We start from the raw sequence: 17,349 nt of genomic DNA, 5'->3' as shown, positions 1-17,349 counted from the left end.
AGACGGGAGGGAAGAGGAAGTCCTCCGACTCGTCGTCACCCCCGGTGTCGGGTTGGATTCCTGTTCAGAAGTTCAGAGTTTTCGTTATATCAAGTCCAGCGATCAGATTTAAGGTCCAAAATGTTAAGTTCTACACACATCAGAGCTATTTGCTCCTTTGAAATATCCCAGACAACAATTCAAAAAAACACTTTCGAAAATACGCCTCTCTCAAAATCAGCTTTTTTTTTTTTTCGTTAGAAATTCTACTGAGATCATTTATAACTTCCGACTAATGTGCTTTGTGTTATTTTGAAGAGTAAATGCTGCACTTTGTTCGGTAAAACCTTCGATAATCTCATATTGGAGCGATACATGATTTTTTATAAGATTGTGGATTCTAACTAAAACTACCCCCCCCCCCACACACACATGCCCCTCCCCCCTGAGTGTGACCTGAATCGACCCCCCACCCCGTGTTTTTTTTTTTTAGCAGCCCTTTGCGGGAACACTCAACAGATGCTGCCTTTAAACGCCTTCGGTATCGAATCATCATCGTAAGCAGTCATAAAAAAATAAAATAAAATAAAAAAGAAGTCTGAAATCACATAAATATCACAGAGTCCATCTGTACGAGTACCGTCACCGACTTTGGAGTTCAACCCGACGACGCTTCCACTTCCTAAATGACCCAAAACGACGTTCACTGTGATATGCGTCTAAAGGTTCAGGATTGAGGGGGATCTATCGGGCAGAAATAACATATAATAATCCAGATTATGTTTTCATCGGTGTATAAAGTCCTCACACTAAGAATCGTTGTGTTTTCGTTTCTACGGCAACCCAGAAGGGACACTGTAGATTCTCTTGATTCCCCCAACGGACCTGATGGCTGCCATTCAAGATGATGCTGGGGACAAAAACAAAAAAAAGGCAACATTTCCGAATGTTTACCGGCTATGAGCGCAGGAATCAAGAAGAAAAAAAAGACCAAATCAGAAAGTCAACAAAATCGGACGGACAAAAAGCCGCGCAGAGGACGGAGCCGAACGCGACGTTACAGGCGTTCATTTGGTTGTAATCTGCAATCTCACCACGAGATGCCACTAAATCTTCCACACTGCTTCTTTAATGTTTTGCCGTTTTTTTTTTTTGAGAAGCAACCACGATCGAAATTGAACCAAGGGTTGTAGTGGCCCAGCCTGAACCATAGTTTAATCAGTTTGCCAAAAACCACATCCTTTTCCTAGTCTTAACTATAAAGTTGCAGCCACCAGACATAATAAAATGTTGTTATTAAGTGAAATCAAGGGTCTTCTAATGCTGTCTGGTTGATGAAGACCACCTTAAAGCTCAACATGTCAACATAGTGAAATACTGTCACTTCCACTTGGTCATAATTCAGCAACTCTTTCGCGCGTCTGAACAAAGACTCGTAATTCGACACCGGATGAGGTTACTTGTTCAGATGGACGTCTTGTTGTCGTATTTAACCGAACCGTGACAACTGGCGGTTGGTGCGGTGGAGGCGTTGAGGGGCGAAGCTTTGAGCCCATGGCTGTTCTGTTCACGAGGACTGTGGTGAATGCCCATCTGTCACTGTAATGACCTTCGACACACAATGATAAATAAAGAGGCTCACAGTGTGGCAGCTTCCTCTGCTGTGTGTGTCGGTGGGTTAGATATGGCTGAGGTGAAGTGGCCACCGTTGGCCCGGAGTTGGCGGTCAACTCGTCACTGCGGCAGCACGTTACTCGGCAGGACGAAACCCCTCTGAAGTGGAGCAGAGAAATGCGACTTATACCGTCTGGCCACGCTTTTAAATTTATCGTTCGTGATGTTTAAAAGTTTAGTACTGTTAAGGCCAGAGATATACTTGCTTTAAAACTATATAGGCAATAAGCAATCTACGCATGACCTGAAGGCGGCTGTGTTGAGATGTGACGGGATCACGGACCTGTTGAAACTAAATGGAAACCAGTCCGATACCCTTCTGGCCGGGGACAGCCGGAAATGCTGACAATGCGGATTGTGGACGGGACGTTTTGTCCCCCGGTGACCTACGAATCAGCAAAGTGGTGATCTCCTTGATTTTTATTTATTGTTTACATCTTGCAGATCAGGATGCTCCAATGGTAGCGTTGTTTATCTGGTGCGCCCTCTGGCGGAGCATGTGCGCAATTACGTTCACGACGCAAACGTTTGTAAAACGCCAACGCATGGTTCAAAAGCAAGAATATCTTCGGCCTAAGAGTACCACAGGCTGCAGATTTGGTAGTTTTCAGCATGAAAAGATGCCTCGAAGTTTAGGTTCAAAGCGGAGTTCGCCTAGTTTTTAACTTAGAAGTCTTGAAAAACACCAAATCAAAGCCTCCTGTATTGTTTTGTTAAAGAGAGGTTGAAGGTTTAAGTCCCTGTTGTAAATAGCTCGTGAGGTCCCCAGTAAGGCACCCGACTGTTGGGAGACTGGTTTTTATTGAACAACTCCCAGTTGCGAAACAGAAATGAAACAGAAATAAAAAGAGCCTGATTCCTCTACTGCACCGCTGCTGCACAATCAACAACCAAGGTTTTAAAGTCATGACCATTTTTAAGGCAGTTGTCATGAACTTTGCAGATGCCATCAGGTGTTTCATGACTGCTTACGATGACGGTAGTATTTATGGCAGCTAGATACCCCCGGCTCAAGGACAGACACCTTTTTGTTGAAGTGTTACCCGCACATTTTCAGCCCTACTCTTCCTCTGCTTTTCCCTCCTCTGCCCCTCCTCTCTGAGGTTTAGTTTTAAACTGGCGTAGTTTTCCTGTTAAGTGTGTCTGAGTTGCTATCCCGGTCCCTTTTGGCAGTCAGGCGGTCCAGGGTCCCCATGTTGCCCCGGTCCCTCTCCATGGTGGCGGTGGATATCGGGGCCGGCTGGGCCGGTGCGGCGGCCGACGTGGAGGTATTCAGCGGCGCTGCGTTCTGCGCTACGGCCGCCGCCGCCGCTGCCAAGTTGGACTTGGAGTGAGATGGGAGTGTGCCGCCGCTTACCAACGCTCCTCCTCCTCCTCCTCCTCCGCCGCCACCGCCGCCCCCGCCGCTGCCGTCTTTCGGGAAGTAGTTGTGGAGTTGGTAGAGCGTGGCGCGGTCCACCGTGCCGTAGAGAGGCGGGGCGCCTCCTCCGAGGCTGCCGAGCTTGGAGTCCCTCGTCAGGGTGTACATGGAGATGTCGCCGCCTCCTCCGCTTCCACCGCTGCTGCTGTGGTGCGGGTTGGGCAGGGTGGCCACGGAGAACGGCGGGGCGGACGGCGGCAGGCTGAAGGTCTTGGAAGCTCCGATGGGCGAGGTCTCCTGTGAGCGCGGCGGGTCGGTGGAGCGCGAGCTGGAGCGAGAGCGCCGGCGGAAGCGGTAGCTGGGCAGGCGCAGCATGGCGTGCGTGGTGCTCTTGAAGAGGTCGGTGCGAGAGCGGCAGCGCAGCTCTTTATTCTTCTCGATGTAGATGTTGACCGCGAGGACGCCGACCATCTCGGCCAGGATGAAGGACAGGCCGCCGAAGTAGAAGGACCAGCCGTAGGAGTAGTGCCACTTCTTATCCTCGTCCTTCTTGGGGGAGATGTCGCTCAGAGCTGCCGAGATGTACACGATCACTCCGATGATGTTGCTGAGGCCTGAGGAAACATACGAGACTCAGATGAACCTCCAGCTTCTTTAAATCGTTTTGCAGGCAGCGATACGGGAAGTGGCTCAATTATACCGAGAAGAGGCACAATGTGAACGCCAAGCAGCATATCGTACGCAAGAACTTCTTATTGTGTTTGTATTTCGGGTCGGCCGATCCAGTCGGGGCAAAAAATCTGAATCAAATCCAGAAGTCGAGCTTCTGCCTTACCTGCAGCTACAAAGAGAATCCCTCCGCCGAGAATAATGTTCCTCTTGCTCTTGTAGAAGCCGCTGGCGGCGACACACACTCCGCCCAGCAGAAGCAGGATGGCGCTGAGGATGGGGAAGATGCTGGAGGCTCTCACCACACCTGCACACGACAACAGGTACACGTAAGTAGTCATTTTAGGATTTTTTTTTTCCAGCCTCGTTGTGTCTGACGCGACTAACTCGGTACTTTTTCTACTAGTAGTGCGATTCTTTTTTTTTTTTTTCTTCCTCGAGGTTCAACACCACTCGAAGGTGCAAAGTTAACATCCTTATGCCACGAAACAGAAGTGTTACCGAGACTTGCCACAGCTGACACTATAACTTGGCTGTGGAGCAGCAGCCGTGTATTTATGTGTTTCCTACATAATATTTCGTGTAGGACATGAGGTCTTTTGAGGCTCTGCAGTAGCGTTGTGACGAGCGAGGGGATTACTAAGTAAAGCTGAGTGATTCTGGACGAAATGAGATCAAGACTCTCGTGATTTTTTTCCCAGTATAAATATTTAGCGGACTTATTTACGTGATGCAGAAGGAAGCTGATATGATGGTGTCTGATACAAGGCCGGCGTTGTGCCGACCCGCTGAGAATCACATGCACCTCGTGAAATGTTCCTCATATTTTGGTCAGTTTTGTCTCGACAGTGTGAATTTCATACATTTTAGTGACCTCAGTTGTAGTAACCCAGCAGCACCCTTTATTAATCAGTAATGACACTTCCAATCTAGGTTTGATGGGAATCAAATGGTTTTATCAGCAGTTTATATCACTGATGAACCTGACCAAGAAGATTACATCACATTTTAAACCGTAGACCGACGACTTTGTCAAATCCTTCAAGTGTCCGGTAGTTTTTCTTGTAGCTGTGCACGGTGTGCTGGTCTGCATCATGTGGTGTAACGCTGCGTTGTTATTGGTTGAGGGAGAGAGTAGGAGCGCTTGTTTTGATGCAGCTGCATGCCCATTTAGAAATAATATCTTGTAGAGGCAGGAATCGAGTTTGCAATTTTAATACGATTAATCCTGCAGCCCTCTTATTCACATAAGTGATCACCCGAGTATTGCTACTCAAATTAAAAAAAAAAGATAGCTTCCATTAAAGTGTGGCAGAGTTTTAAAGAGGTGGAGGATCATCAGATAAGGGGGGGTCTAATTAAAATGTAATATTGACTTGCATTATAGGAGGTGAATTTTAACAAAGGCTGGAAAATCAAACTAAATTATTAAGTCATTGTTAAAAAAAACAGCATGTCAATAAGCTGCCCCGCAGTGTGGCTGTGAAAGGTTGCATCATATTAAACACCTCCCAAACATAAGCTGCGATAAGACGTTATAAAGGATTAAAATGCCGAGAGGCTCCATCTTAAGGTGAGGAAGAGCAGAACCTTTGAGATTTTCAAGGTGAATTTTCAAGCTTTTGTTTGCCTCTGAAGGGAAAAGATAACGATGTGGTGAACATAAACTCACAGAGGCTTCTATCAGATGTGTCAAACAGCAGCTGCAAAAAATTTGAACAGAAAAAAAAAAAACAGGTCTACGTGGGCGGTGTTCTGCTCTTCAACACAATTTATGCATTATTTGGTAAGTAGCTGACGGGAAAGACTGCTGAGCAGAGTTCAAACGGTGGGTATGCAGAGATTCTCTGAACTTTGGGACGCTCAGGTGACAAACTCTCAACAGACTAATGAGTCATGTAATAAATACCTCTTTCAGTGATGTTGAACATTTAGTCATGTTTAGTTCATTAGAGTTGAAACTATTAGCAGTCATTTCTAACCAAAACAAAAAACACAAATTTGCTGTTTTCCAGCTCATTTATGATTGTAAAATGTTTTAAAACCAAATATGGGAAGATTTTTTTTTTTTTTTTTTTTTTTGCAATTCTAAGACTAAATGACCCACTAATGAAGAAGAAAAGTCTCTCAAAAACATGTTGTTGGTGCTGATCCAATTAAAAAACATCTCAACACTGCAAGATGAGGGTGCCTTAAAGCACTTTTCCTCTGAAATATGGCAGTCAGTAGAATAACAAAAAAAAAATCAGCATCGTCAATTACTCTTAAATTCTAGACACTTTCAAAATTAATCAAAGGGACAATTGTGCAGCCGTGGGTGAAGTAAGAGCTTTCTGGTTTTGTCCGCAGACGAGAAGGCATCGCTGCCTCCTTCACAGAAATAGATATTCTTTTATATAATGTATAGATGGAACATGTACTTTTGTAAAGCAGAAAGAGGTTCAGGGCTGTGCGGAGAGAATCTGCCGTCGCCAACGGAGGCAAGATGTGAAACCTGAACGCCGAGCTGAAAATAATCCATTAGTGAAGGCTGTTCTTTCAATCCATCTGTGGAAAAAAAAAAAAAAAAAAGCTTTCTGTACACCCCCAGACTCCCAACCCCATGCACCTGGGCATTTATACACACACACACACACACACACACACACACACACACACACACACACACACACACACACACACACACACACACACACACACACACACACACACACACACACACACACACACGTTCAGGAACGCTTTGCTTGAATCTGACATCCGTTCATTGATGTCCGCCCACCATCCCCTTCTGTCCTTTCTCTATGCGACTGCTGTGTGTGTGTGTGTGTGTGTGTGTGTGTGTGTGTGTGTGTGTGTGTGTGTGTGTGTGTGTGTGTGTGTGTGTGTGTGTGTGTGTGTGTGTGTGTGTGTGTGTGTGTGTGTTCGTGAGCCAGTGTACGGTTACCTAATGTCTCTATACATGAGTGTGTGTGTTTGTTGTGCATTTTTCAAGTGTGCGTGTGTGTGTGTGTGTGTGTGTGTGTGTGTGTGTGTGTGTGTGTGTGTGTGTGTGTGTGTGTGTGTGTGTCACTCACGCAGCAGATACTCTGCAGCATCTTGGTCGTAGTCTGCGTCGTCTGGGAAATGATTGATCTGGGAACACACGCCTCGCTTCAAGCCTGAAGAAGGAGAAGAAGAAAAAAAACATGACATCAGAAGAAAGAGGGGTAAAAGAGAGAAATGGTAGAGAAGGAGGGAGACGAGCAGAAGGAGGAAGAGAGAAAGTGGTTGGACTCAGTCACCGGCAGGCAAAGATCACGGTCTGGCTTTGAAGTCAGCAGGAAATTGACAATATTAATCAAACAAAACCACAATCTGGCCTGAACCTTCACCTCCTATAAGGCTTCATGACATGAACCCCAAACCGTCACAGCAAAGTCCTGCAGTGTGTGTGTGTGTGCACGTCATCCACCCGGACCTGAACGTCGAGCGTCGGTTTCCTCGGACTGTCCCTTTTATTTAATTCACATTACTGACCTCATGAAGACTCCGAAAAGAAAAAAAAAAGGTTAAAAGAGCAGATCGATAAAACAGACGAATAGAAGCGGAGCGACGTGTCGCACCGGTGGTGTCAGCACGTTACCGTGAGTAACAGCACACCTATTTACGTCAAACACACACACACACACACACACACACAAGCAGCTGTACCTTCGAGGCAGCAGATCCTCCAGAGGCCCGAGTGGGTGAGCGCCCCGGGGTCCTTCTTGTCCTTGTTGTTGGAGTCCTCCTGGGACGAGTTGGCCGTGCTGTTGCAGATGAAGGCCCGGGCGTACAGCCAGTAGTCCGTTCCGATGGCCACGGTCATCAGGGCGAAGGCCGCGAACGCTCCCATGGTGGTCAGCAGCACCTGGATGCCCCGCTCGCACCACACCAACGCCGGGCGGGGGAGGAAACTCATGTCTAATGAGAGCAAAGACGGCAACGGATAAATCTGACCGAAGCACACCAGAACGCTTTGAACTGTTTAAAAACGTAACCGATCGAAGTTAATACTGTTTTTACTTCATGTCCCGTAAATCTACTCAAAGCTTTGCTTAAGTATAATCCCTTGAATCTAGGATTATAACAGTCGCCCCCCCAAAATACTGGATGCTAATTGCTAATTTGGTCATACCCACCCTGCGGCACCATGAAACTAGTGCAACTTCTTTAAATAAAGTAGTTTTAAAGGACCTCGTAGGCTGCGTTACTAGTGATCGAAAGGATTTCTGTCAGTATGGCCAGAAGCTTTACCTTCCTTCACAGCTTGCTTTACTTCATACTTTAGGTAAAGTTATCTGCAGCCGACACTCAGCAGTTTCTTACCTTAAAGAGAAACAGTAATATATCATATAATAGTAGATTTTGGCAAATCTGTTTTGGCTGCTAGAACTTCCTGTTTGCACTCTAATCATGAATCAAAAGACTCAAATTTGAGGATGCAAGTGCTTAAAGTTGTGAGGGACGTGTTTTCTATGTAAATTTCCACTTATTCTGAATTAGCTACTTTTTATTCAAAATTCGGACATTCGTTTGAACGTAATTAACATTTGAACTGTACGTCGGCGGGGTTGTGCACCGTTGAATTCCTTCCCCCAGGGTCAGACTGTCAACGCCGAGTTCTTCTGGCACCTTGTGAGGCGTCTGAGTGAAAACATTCAATGCAAACCGCCTCAACCGTGGCGCCATGGCAACAGGGTTCTCCGACACGACAACACGCCCGCTCGCAAGTTTATCACCGGCAAACAACACAATCGTAGCTCGATCGTACACTTATCGTCGCTAAACTGAAGAGGAGGCTAAAAATGGACCTAAAGGAAAATTGAAATGAGGTTCGAAAATGTAGTCTTTCATAAAAATCTGCAGATTTTCTTTCAGCAGGTCGCATTTAAATTCTGACCTTCCTCTAAAAAAAAAAAAAAAAAAAAAAAAATCCACATCTTCCGGAGAGTTTCCCATTCAGAGGTTTTACGTATCAGCAAAAATTTTGGAGGTACGGAAATAAATTGTCTTTTGGAGGTTAATGATAAGATCGGTAGAGGACAGCCGGGGAAAAGATTTGTGGAGCGTGAAGGAGGGCCGAGGTTTTAAGAGAAAGAGGAGGATGTAAGAGGAGAGGAGGCGCATAAATCTGAGCTGAGAGGTGAACAGAGAGGCCGGCGACGAGAGCAAAATTGAGATGCAACTTGTCTGTTGTGCTTCAGGAAACAGAAATGAAAGTGGAAGGAGGGGATGATGGGGGTTTAGGGAGTGGGAGGGGGGTCTGCGACTGTAGGCCTCCATTCGACCATTTATTCTCCTCGGTGAGATTTCTAACATATCTGGCTGCGTTTATTTTTATTTTTTGCAGCCGGGAGGTTAATGTAAACAATCGATCGCACGGAGAATATGAATCCCACGGTGGGCTCCTTTTGAAACTGTTTGTGGCAAATTCAGCTGCCCTGCGGGGATGTTTCCATGGAAACAGGAATCCCACAGTAAGAGAGACCACTGGCACTTTGACCCTGAAAAGTGACCGGCACTGCTGGAATATGCATTAGTCATTCGGTAATCTCTCTCCCTCCTCCCTCCCCATCCCTCCTCCCCCCTCCCCCCTGAAAAATGACTGCAGGAGGACGTTACTGGGTGGTAAAGTAACACCGATCAAAGGGAAGGTTTTCAGTCAGGAGGTGCACGTCAGGTTCTTCTTATTTTCATGAAAATGTATCTCCATTATTTTAATCTTTTGACTCCTTTTCATGCTGCACTTTTCAAAAGAAAGTATTGCTTCATTTTGAGCTGGTGTTGTAATTGTCTGTAAGTGCCTGTTACTGATTTTACTTTTACGTGAATGATTTTTTTGTAAGTTGCTTTAGAGTCTTTATCGTATGCAAAAATCTGTGCAGTGTATTTTTTAAATTTTTTTTTTAATCAATATTGGTAAAAATGATCCCTAACTTAAAACCTGAAAGTTGTTTACGCGATGCTAACATCCGGTATCAGTGTTGTTTAATTCAATTTGATTTGAGGAAACTACTGAATCAATTTAAAAGGATTCGGCGCCAATGTAGAACAAAAACACATCAGAGAAAACCCAGTTTTAATATATTCTTTAAAATGTCTACATATATAATCAGAACAATGAGAATGAATTGGTTTACAATCCGTACCGGACTGTCCTCCTAGCTACTGCTACGTTTTAACGTGACCATATTTAGACGAGCTGGGGGAGGAGCCAGCGGTGGATCTGATTGAAAACCTGGTGATACTACGTCCCGCCCACCGACAGCTGTAACCTGACTGCAGCACAGGCCTGTCAATCAAACAGACTTAAAAAATAAAAATAAAAAAAAATAATACATCTTGTTGAAGCTTTTTATATAATGAATGAAGGATTATTTTCAGATGGACCTCCAGAAAACTAATAAGAAGGAGTGACTTTAACTAACAACACCGAGATAACTGATGGACACATTTTATTCACTTTGGATTTGATGAGAGAAGTTGAATGGGAGTCTATGGAGCCGGAGGCTTTTTGGAGCCGACCTCTAGTGGCACTCGCTGGTATTGCAGCTGAAGACACTTCTGGATCGGAACCATTTTTCAGACCTGGAAGCTACGAACACTTTTAACCCAAAACATAATCTTCCTCTAATCTAATCAGTTTGAGCCTCGGGGCACGAATTTAGTGAAACTCTCCCGTGAGTCGTATTCGAGTTTAGAAACAAACAAACTGGCTGGAACACGAGCTGACCTGCACAGCATGTAACACTGTCCTCTGACACATTGAGAGCAACAGGTTTTTCAAAATAAAAGCATTTAAAAGAATGTAATAAAGTTTAGTAAAAAAAAAAAAAGTGAAAAAGCAACAGGCATTTTTACTGGACCTTCAAAAGCTTCCACTTAAGTACAGTCCAATAAAGAAAGTGCTCTTAATCATTATAAGCAGATTTGTTGTGGACTTTTTTACACGAGTGACATGCCTATTACTGTATGTGTTAAGCATGTTTTGAGGATGTATATAGTTGCATGTGGAGATGAAATATTAAAACATAGAGGTCTACTTGTAGTCAAACTGGACTGAAATGTGTAAATATGCTTCAGGTTGCAGTGACAAAGCAACATTTTCTGTTTTTATATATAAAAACAAACCTGTGCTGCATCCAGTGTAGACAACAAGAGGTGGCACAACCCTACATGTTCTACCTGTACTCCATCCTGATTGGCTCGTTTTCCTCAAACAATTTATGGGCTTCGACCAACCGAGGCTGTTTCACACGAGTGAGAAGAGAAAATCTCGCTTCCATGTGCACGTAAAGACGACATAACTGGAAATGAAATGACGTGTCAGGCGTCGGGGAGATTCTGTCCGTCGTGGAAACGGCTCTTTACTTAATTGATGAGATGATTTTCTGACAGCTTGTTCCCTGATTATCACGTCAGCGCTCCCTTCAGTCATCGCTGATCTGAATGTGAACAAACATTTGCTTTGGTTACGCAAATGTCAGCGCAGATGAATCGAATCCAGACATCTGCACACATCTGCACTCCAGCGTGTGTGTGTGTGTGTGTGTGTGTGTGTGTGTGTGTGTGTGTGTGTGTGTGGTTAGTTTCCTGCATGTTTATGCTTGTATGTATGTGTCATGTATGTATAAAAATGTGTGCGAATGCATACAAGAATCCACATCTGGTTGTTTTGTGTCTCTCAGAGCACATGCACATCTGCCCGTGTGTGTGTGTGTGTGTGTGTGTGTGTGTGTGTGTGTGTGTGTGTGTGTGTGTTACCTGAGGGCATGTTTCTCCCTTTTGCCTCCATCTCCTCTCCCCCCTGCTGCTGCCGCCGCTGCTGTTCTTCTTCTTCTTCCTCCTCCTCGTCAGTGAAGAACGCTCCGTAGCCCCGGTCCGAGCCGCATCCATCCACCGAGTATCCTCCACTCTCTCGCCCCCCCTGTCCCTGTTGCTCTGCCACTTCCTCTCTTCTTCTTAACCCTTCTTTCTTCCTCTTCCTCCAAATTCTTCTTTTCCCCCTCCCTCTTCTCTTTTTCTCTCTTTATTTCTTTCTTCTTTCCTTCACTCCTGCTCAGCGAGTGGTGGTGGTGGTGGTGGTGAGGTGGTGGTGGGAGGGGGGGATACTTCACTTGGCGTCTCCTCCTCTCATTGAATTGTCATGGCAGTCATCTTAGCTACTGAGAGAGGCAAGAACAGAGGTGGAGGGAGGCAGGGAGGGAGGGAGGGAGGGAGTGTAGAGAGACAGATGAGAGAGAGAACAGATAGAAAGAAGAAGAGGAACAGAAGCAAAAAAGGAAGCGTGAAAGGAAGATGAGATGATGAGATGAAGGTGGTGGTGGTGGTGGTGGGGGGGGAGGAGGAGGGAGGAGGGAGGAAGGGGTTCGGTTAACGAATGTGACACGAGTCTCGAAACCCGGGAACGCTCCTGTACAGAAGCATCTCCCGTGTAAACCACGTTCCCTCCATACGAGGATAATAATAAGTCCTTGAAAAAAAAGAAAAGACAAACAAACAAACAAACAAACAAACATCCAAAAAAATAAAATAAACGATGCCGACGGTGAAAAACGAGCCCCCCCCCCCCCCGTCAAACGAGAGATGCTGGTTTGCCTCCACAGAGAGAGAAAGAGTGAGGAAGAGTGAGGAAGAGTGAGGAAGAGTGAGGAAGAGTGATATAAAGCAACAGAGAAGAACAGGCGATGCGAGAGAGCGTGCTCTATTCCATCGCCATGGCAACAGTGAATTCCAAAGTCTACGATGGAGCTGGTGTGTGTGTGTGTGTGTGTGTGTGTGTGTGTGTGTGTGTGTGTGTGTGTGTGTGTGTGTGTGTGTGTGTGTGTTGGGGGAGAAGAGAAGATGGATGTAACAGCTGAGAGGATTTTGCTGAGATTTATTTAAAATAATAATAATAATAATAATAACAATGATAAATAAAAGTGCGTGTGAATGCAGATCGGCAGCGAGGACGTCGAAACATGATGGATGCCCAAAACACACACACACACACACACACACACACACACACACACACACACACACACACACACACACACACACACACACACACACACACGCACACACACGTTTGTTAAGTGGACTGACGTGACTGCGCTTCAGCACACGAGGAACGAACATTCACGGGGAGAGATGACAGACTCGGTGAGTCATTAGGCGCCGCGGTCACAGAGTCTCGGCAGGTTTCATCCGTCCAACTTTCTTCCCGCCGGCGCGACGGCTCAATCACAAACACTCGTGAAAACGCACGACGCAACCCTGCAGACGGGCGACCGGATGCCTTGCTCAGGGGCGTTTCACAGCAGACAACGCTCGAACTCCCGTCGACACATTTCAACAAGCAAACAGTGTTCCTGAAGAGAAAATCCCCGTCAGCACTGACACAGGTCCGCTTTGTGCTGTATTTGATTTATTTATTTATTTAGCAAGCTGTTGCCAAAACCTGCAGGGCACCTTAGAAACCCCAACGAGAGGCATGTGCAGCAGCGCAGCGGGAGATCCCGAGTCGTTTCGCGTCGACGGCGCTTCCGTTCCGGACGTTTGGGAAACTCCCGAGAAGAGCAGCAGCGACGCGACGGCGGCTTCAACCGTGAAACGAGAAAACGGCTGAATCACCGTGAATATTTCAGAATCCATTCAGGCGAGATTCAGGAGGGGAAACAACCGGCCGTTGAAGCGTGTGTCTTTTCCAATCAGCGATCAATATCCGCTTCCCTTCGTGGTGATTTCTGCCCTCACCTCGTCGCCTCGGACGATCTCTCCGTAGCTTCAGCGGCCGATCAGAACATTGTAAATGTGAAGATTTGTTTTGCGGTTGTGATTTTTCAATTTGCTTTGAAAAGTATCGACAAATGTCGGCATCAAATCACAAAATAGGAATATAGATCACTTTGAAAGGCAATTATTATTTCCCAAAGTGTGTCTATACCGACAGGCGATTTAAAGGTCCTATATTGTACAAATTCACATTTCCATTTCCTTTTTGATTCAAAAGCAAATTTAAGTAAAAATAATAACGTGAAAGCGTCAAAACGTTCAGCCCACAGAGAAATTCAGCAACTGTGGCGTTTGGACTTCCTGTAAGTTTGTGATGTCACAAACTCCTGCTCAGCGCCATATATCTACCTTCAGCACATCCCGCTTTTCCAAACTTCGACACGGAAGACAACAATGATTACATCGCCAACTAAACAAGCTACAAGACTGAAGGAAAAACTTGTGATTGGTCTGGACGTACGTCACTCAGAAAGGAGTCAGCCAATCAGAACGCAGGGTCACTGATATCAACGCCCCTTAAAGATACCGACACAAAATACACACAAAGAGAAGCTTAAGAGATGTAAAACTATGTTGAGATGATTTTTGGTATTTAAAACTACATAAATATCTTTTAAAAGAGATCAAGACTGCCAGGACCTTTAAAGGAGCCCGAAGACCAGTTTTCTTTTATTTTAAATGACTAGTTTGATCGTCTAAATCCCAAACTGTGGAGTTGATTTACTGTCTCTTCTGTCTTCTCTCTTCCAGATTCTGCTTTTGTGGAGTCACAAACAGAAACGGCTCCAAGTGGCAACAAAAACAAAAGTAATGAATCAGAATCGCGGGCAGAAATCAAAGCTTCGTTGTTGTTTTTTTTTTTTTTTTTATGGCTGCTAGATGAGCGAGGAGTCCATCCAGACCAAAAAACTGTGCACACTCACACTGGCTGAAAGTCTTCAACACCTCCACCCCCACCGGGGACGGAGACGGAGACGGAGATGGAGACATTCAGAGTCGCCTGCCTTGCATGGTTTGTTTCTTTTCTTTTCTGACAGAAAGTGAAATACTAAAAGTGTGAATTTTGCTGTTTGGAACATTTTAACACATCCGTCGTTAGTGGGACTCGAAGAGGAGGGTGGGAGGAGGAGGAGGAGGAGGAGAGGAGGGAGGGGGGGGCGCTACATGAACCTTTAACTTGGGTTTCCTGCTGATCGACGGGGTTATCTTTTAGTTGCTGGATTTTCTGCAGTTCACACATGACAAGCACATTTCAAGTGCTTGTCATTTTTGAAAAAAGCTCCGAAAGCACGAATACGGATCTTTTATCCGTAATCGGATGAATGATTTTGATTGAATTCAACCTCACATCTCAGCGGCAAAATCATTGTAAGTACCTGCAGGCTCCCCCTTGATTGACAGCCCCCCCCCCCCCACACACACACACACGCGCGTATTTCAGGATCTGCTTGCGAACATTTATCCGCAGGTGCAAGCGGAGCACGGCTGACCTCGTGGAATAAATCCTGCCAGCGTGTGTGTGTGTGTGTGTGTGTGTGTGTGTGTGTGTGTGTGTGTGTGTGTGTGTGTGTGTGTGTGTGTGTGTGAGCGGCTTTATGTGAGAATGAATTCTGCTGAATCTCACGTTTACGCAGATTAATAATGACGATGCGGCCTTTTAATTGCACACCGTGGCTTCCACTCAACCCCACACACACGTGACTGTTGATGATTCGAAGCTGCAGCAGAATTATCGCAGTTTACGTCAGATGCATCATTTCTGCAGAATTATGATTAAAATAAAAAAAATAAAAAAATCTAATTTCAGAGTTTTGTCCGTGTGACACAATCTGAGTTGTGGATGGCCCATCTAGTGGTCATTAGAGGGAACTGCAGCTGGAACCATTTCAGTCCTGCAACTCTGCACTCATCAGGATTTGCCTCTTTTTGAGGCCCATTGAGGAGCAAACCCCCCCCCACCCCCCCTCTCCCAATCAGTGCCAACAACCAAACACACAAACAGGAAGCCAGACGTCGTCATTTAATAATCAGAAACCTCTAACAAAATACACTGCTACCTTTTCAGACTGAAATTATGGGGTATTTTTTTGAGGAGGCTCCTGCAACATGGAGCAAAAGCTCATGTTGGAAGGGACTCGCTGGCGGCAGCACAAACACAACGGGGATGAAAAGTGAAGGACACAAGCTCTGCATCATGAAGGCGGCGACGGTATGAATCCTGCCGTGAATACAGAGCAGCAGCACAACGTGGACCAGCGCTCATTATTATACACATATTAGCAGCAGAAAAAACACAGACGAAATAGAGGATTTATTCTGCCTTTAACTGGGTTTTTTTTGTTTGTAGGTGTGTTTTTAGAATATGACACGAAATTAATAACTTAGTATTACAAGGATTAAAATCAATTTGAGGTCCACAGACACACACGAGTATTAGTCCTAAACTTTCTTTTTTTCCTGCCCCTTAAAATCCATATTCAGCTGTAAAACAATCTTTTTTTTTATTTTAGACTGATAAAATCATTATAGTTTACAGGATTATTACAGAAAAAAAAAAAAAAAAAGGGCTGCAAGAAGACAGAAATTCAACTTTTTAATTCCTTCTTTGTTCATTGATTTATGTATTTTCCTGAAAGTCCAGCTTTCAGCCGAAAGTGAAACGGAGTCGGCAGGACGCAGGATCAGTTCGCTTCCTTCACGACCTGCCGGTCCTCAGACAGACAGGTCCAAATGGACACTCCGGCTCGGAGCCCACGCGCTGCGCGTCCTCCACATACTATAAGACGCGCTGTTCCCTCGCGCAAACGGCGGGAACACGGCGGACAGAAGGAAACGGGCACGTCAGGCGAGTGTGCGACGTGACGCTCCCGATCATTAGCGCTCATTAACTGTCAATCACTGAAGGGCTCTGTGATCAATTAACAGTGACGTTTTCCGTCCTCGCGGCCAACACTTCTCCGTTCCTTCATTTCCCACATTTTTGTTTTTTTTACAGTTTTATTACCTGTCTCGAGACGTCTCTCTTACCTTTTTTTTTTTTTTTTAAAAACGTCCTCGCTCGCAGGTCTTCTTCACTTCCACCTGTAATACGAAGCTTTCTAAAAAAACAAAAACAAACAACAACTGGGTTTTATTTGCTTGTTTAAATGAGCGCAGAGCCTCGCGCCGTCCTTTCTCAGATGATTTCATCCAGAGTACAACGTGGAGATGTGGCGCGCGCCTCCACGGAGCCCAAGCATGCGCACACCGCTCGGATCGATGAGAAAGTTCCGGTGCTGCCGGCTGCTCGGGTTCATTAACGATATTGATTTTTTATTTCATTTATTTTTTTGTATGCCTTTTTGTAAGAGCAGCTTTTGCCGCGTGAGGAGTGATGGAAGGAAGATTTGAAAGATCTCTTTCCTGTTGTTGTTTTTGATGTAATCATAGTGACATGGTGCCAGTTTTAAACGTGTTTGACAGCTTGTGAGTCTATTACGTCATAGTTTTGTGTACCACTGAGGATGTGATGTGGAGGCTGAAGGAACAGGTGCCTTATTATTATTATTATTATTATTTATTATTATTATTATTATTATTATTATTATTATTATTATTATCAGCTGCAGGACAAACAGGTGCTACCGATCCATTTGAATGGAGTCACAAGACGTGACAAAGTACATGTCTAAATGTGTCTCACGTCTAAAAGTGGAAAACCGGGTCAGATCAGAACACAACAGCAGGGGAGCTGCTCAGAGCCCATCTGCCCCGTAAATAACTGGAGATGATGTCTAGCAATGTTTCGAGCTTCTGGTCTGTGGCGGTCCCCGGATATGCTCCTCATTAATTTAATATTTGTTGAGGCTGACTTGTCTTGCGTT

At 45.2% G+C, this 17,349-nt stretch overlaps 1 protein-coding gene across 1 annotated transcript; it reads right to left on the bottom strand.

The window, feature by feature from the left end:
* Positions 1-432: 432 nt before the first annotated feature.
* Positions 433-16,740, bottom strand: LOC138627792 (voltage-dependent calcium channel gamma-4 subunit-like). Its single transcript, XM_069710370.1, has 6 exons — positions 16,503-16,740; positions 11,471-11,868; positions 7,376-7,627; positions 6,760-6,843; positions 3,849-3,989; positions 433-3,627 (listed from the first exon to the last, which is right to left on the bottom strand). Exons 2-6 carry the CDS (start codon positions 11,499-11,501, stop codon positions 2,765-2,767), a joined length of 1,371 nt encoding a protein of 456 aa, XP_069566471.1. The 5' UTR covers positions 11,502-11,868; positions 16,503-16,740; the 3' UTR covers positions 433-2,764.
* Positions 16,741-17,349: the final 609 nt, after the last annotated feature.

Source organism: Brachyistius frenatus, unplaced genomic scaffold, assembly GCF_029030835.1.
Source record: "Brachyistius frenatus isolate BFR_SWC_R1_liver_20210118 unplaced genomic scaffold, ASM2903083v1 Contig_91, whole genome shotgun sequence".
Taxonomy (NCBI): Eukaryota; Metazoa; Chordata; class Actinopteri; family Embiotocidae; genus Brachyistius; species Brachyistius frenatus.
The sequence above is the reverse complement of the archived record's forward strand: the minus strand, read 5'-3'. Positions and strand labels throughout refer to the sequence as shown.

What these genes read in the sequence shown, in the direction of transcription:
- LOC138627792 (XM_069710370.1), bottom strand. Translation starts at nt 11,501, where the DNA reads ATGGAGGCAAAAGGGAGAAACATGCCCTCAG. An exon ending in AGGGAGAAACATGCCCTCAG is followed by an intron (nt 7,628 to 11,470) that starts GTAACACACACA and finishes TGCTCTCATTAG; the next exon opens with ACATGAGTTTCCTCCCCCGC. An exon ending in GAGGATCTGCTGCCTCGAAG is followed by an intron (nt 6,844 to 7,375) that starts GTACAGCTGCTT and finishes CTCCTTCTTCAG; the next exon opens with GCTTGAAGCGAGGCGTGTGT.